The sequence below is a fragment of the Hirsutella rhossiliensis genome (genome assembly GCF_020360975.1).
Source record: "Hirsutella rhossiliensis strain HR02 chromosome Unknown scaffold00004, whole genome shotgun sequence".
Lineage (NCBI taxonomy): Eukaryota > Fungi > Ascomycota > Sordariomycetes > Hypocreales > Ophiocordycipitaceae > Hirsutella > Hirsutella rhossiliensis.
The window spans coordinates 1783574-1786357 of record NW_025408670.1 but is presented as its reverse complement, the minus strand read 5'-3'; the positions used below and the strand labels follow the sequence as shown (position 1 = coordinate 1786357).

General features: G+C 49.6%; 1 protein-coding gene across 1 annotated transcript; it reads right to left on the bottom strand.

Moving 5' to 3' along the window:
* Positions 1-1057: 1057 nt before the first annotated feature.
* On the bottom strand, positions 1058-1936 carry HRG_04370 (kinase; the record flags this gene model as incomplete). Its single annotated transcript, XM_044862841.1, has 1 exon — positions 1058-1936. The coding sequence occupies one exon, from the start codon at positions 1934-1936 to the stop codon at positions 1058-1060; it is 879 nt and encodes a 292-aa protein (XP_044721455.1).
* Positions 1937-2784: the final 848 nt, after the last annotated feature.

Here is a 2784-nt window from a genome sequence, read left to right as displayed (position 1 = left end):
ATCAAGCCTTAACGTCCAGGACCTCCAATGCTATTGATGCCGAGCGTAGGCCGCATTACTGCATGGTACGCAACACACCCTGGAATATTGCTTGAAGGTCGGCGAGCCCACTCTCAAGAATTGAATCATTAGACCTTCTTCACACTCTGTTTCGTCGTTAAGGGTGCTTGAGTCCTTGACATCCTGCCTTCCCCGCCTTCCTCTTCCCCCTTGCCAGGAGCTGCACCAAATAATGTTACCCTGTGACCACATTTGCAGCCGTTTGGCAGTGCAGCTGGTGAGCCGACCTGCTCATCGCACTTATTCACAATAGAAAGACCCCTAGGCTGCGAGTAGTTATCAATTGGCCCGGAATCCAGGCCAAACTCCCCATATAACACGATGCAATTGTCTATAAATACGCCGACACCGACCTTCTCCATTTGCCTCGTATCGATCACCTCAAATTACCTACCTTTGATCTCCGTTTACTTCTTCACTAGCGCGCATTTCTGTCGTCGGTAATTGTCTTCGAGGTGTCTCCTGATGCTCGTTTGTTCTACTTATACGACAATAGATGGTAAATATTCAAGTTGATGCTAATTATGCTATAGATTGAACTTACGAGATTATCGTCGTTATGGCTTGTGGATGCGAGCGACGTATAACGAAAACTTCCTGGCAGAATTGCACTGCCACTCCGAAGCATGTGCAAGAAAAAATTACGTTGTTTACATGTAGCCAAAGGCAGCATACGGGCTACAAGGATGTGTACACAGGATCAAGTTTGATCAGGAAGCCAGGCCACATATGCCCTAAGTGTTAGGAAGAAGGGCTTCTTTCGGCTCCAATCAGTCTGCGACGTGTCGCATTCAGGATATACACTCGTTGCTCTCGTCGCATTCTTCCAGAGGATCATCTGATCCATCTCAAATTGTTCCAGCTAGGGCAGACGGACTTCAATTTACATGTTGACCCTTACCTTCCAATTTCAGCCTCTGCGAGACGATCTGCGCTGTTAATGGTGGAAGGAAAAACAGGCCGCAATGGGAACAGTTTGTTGGGTGATTGAACAAACTCAGTAGAGAACAATGCAGTTCGGATTAGCAGCTATCAGCCCTCCGCAAGCCCTGGCATCCGTTTCGATAGATGTCGTTATGTAGAGCTGCTCGATAGCTCTAACGTCTTCCAAGACCTCACTTGCTGACCTATATTGTCGCTTCCAGCACTTTCGAGTAATTTTTGCATAGGCGTGCGAATCATCCGGAAAAACACCGCTCGCAAATCGAGACTGCACTCTCTCATCCCACCGTTCTTCTCCGGCGATAATATCTGAGAAGACCTCATGCCCGGTGACAATAAAATGAATTGTTGATCCAAGGGCGAAAAGGTCTGTTTGCCAACTAGCCTCGAAATCATCTTCTCGGGGACAAAAGTATCTGCAAGGCTCGCCAGCACAAGCGTGCATGACGACTTCACCTCCTTCGGCGAGATAACAACCCTGAAAGTCGGCTAACTTGATGTGAAGATTTTTATCAACTAAGATGTTCGTAGGATTAATATCACAGTGGATAACCCTCTTCGAATGAACGTGTTCAACCGCCTCGACAATCTCTCGACACCAAGCTATACGCTGCTGAAGCGAGGGAGTGGGGTGCTCCGACTCCAAAAAAAAATTGAAGATTGTCCCGTTTTCGGCACGCTCAAGGTATAGTCCATGGTCTGTCAGCCCCTTTGGCGCAATGATCCGAGTATGGCGGCCGACTATTTTGAGAAGCTGATGCTCGTGCTTGAGTCGGGACATGTCACCGCCCCTTTCGAGGGTGTACTTTAAGACGGTTGAGTCGTCGACTTCGCCAATGAAAGCACTAGTTCCGGAAGCTAGAATACGGCGGACTCCGTGGGGAAAATAATGGTGATATTCAACCACCTCAGAATCTGATAGGTTGGAAGACATGGTTTAGGCCCGTACGAGAATGTGTGTGTGGTGAGTATGGAAAGGGGCTTGAAACCGGGCTGAGCTTATTTAAGTTGGTATCTTAAGCCGCGGGCGGAGAAACCTTTCTCCAAAGATGGATGCCAGCTCTAACCCGTCTTGCTGTACTCGTGCCCGCCCCCACTTTATTGGGATTCGCTTTGGCTCACCCACAAAGTGGGGGCGGGCACGAGTAGAAGACGAATCGGACGAGCCAGTTGACAAGCCGCCGTAAGACCAGCCGGCGGACCAGCCAGCAGACCAACCGCTTTTAAAGAAGCTGCCGACATGTAGCAAATGCCATAGAGAGGGTCATAGAAGAGGCGCAAAGTGTTGTCCTATAAAGAATAGTAGCAGCCCGTAGATAGCGGCGCCGCAGCAGCGCCGCAGGAAATTTATTGTGGACGTTACTGACTAACTGTAGGGGCCCGTGAGTGCACGGACCCGCGAGCCTACAAATGGAAGCCGAACCTACCAGCAGTACGCGCTACGATCAAATTCGCGATGGCAACCGGGAGACTAGACACGGACCAACGATGACAGTACTAGCAAACCAGAGTGCACAGTACTAGCACCATACAGCCTCTCATTGACAGACCGGGCTTCAGCTGCTGAGAATAGGATGCTGAACACTTGGAGAAATGTGCCTTCATGCAGGCCTGTCAACGGCGAAATTGGAGGCTGAAATGTACGGATAGGAGCAAAATGGCCTTCAAGCAGGCCTGTCAACGGCGAAATTGGAGGCTGAAATGTACGGATAGGAACAAAATGTGGGGCTTCTGGGTGTTGCAGTCGAAAGTGGAGGATCTGTAAATAGCTTAGTGTCGCGG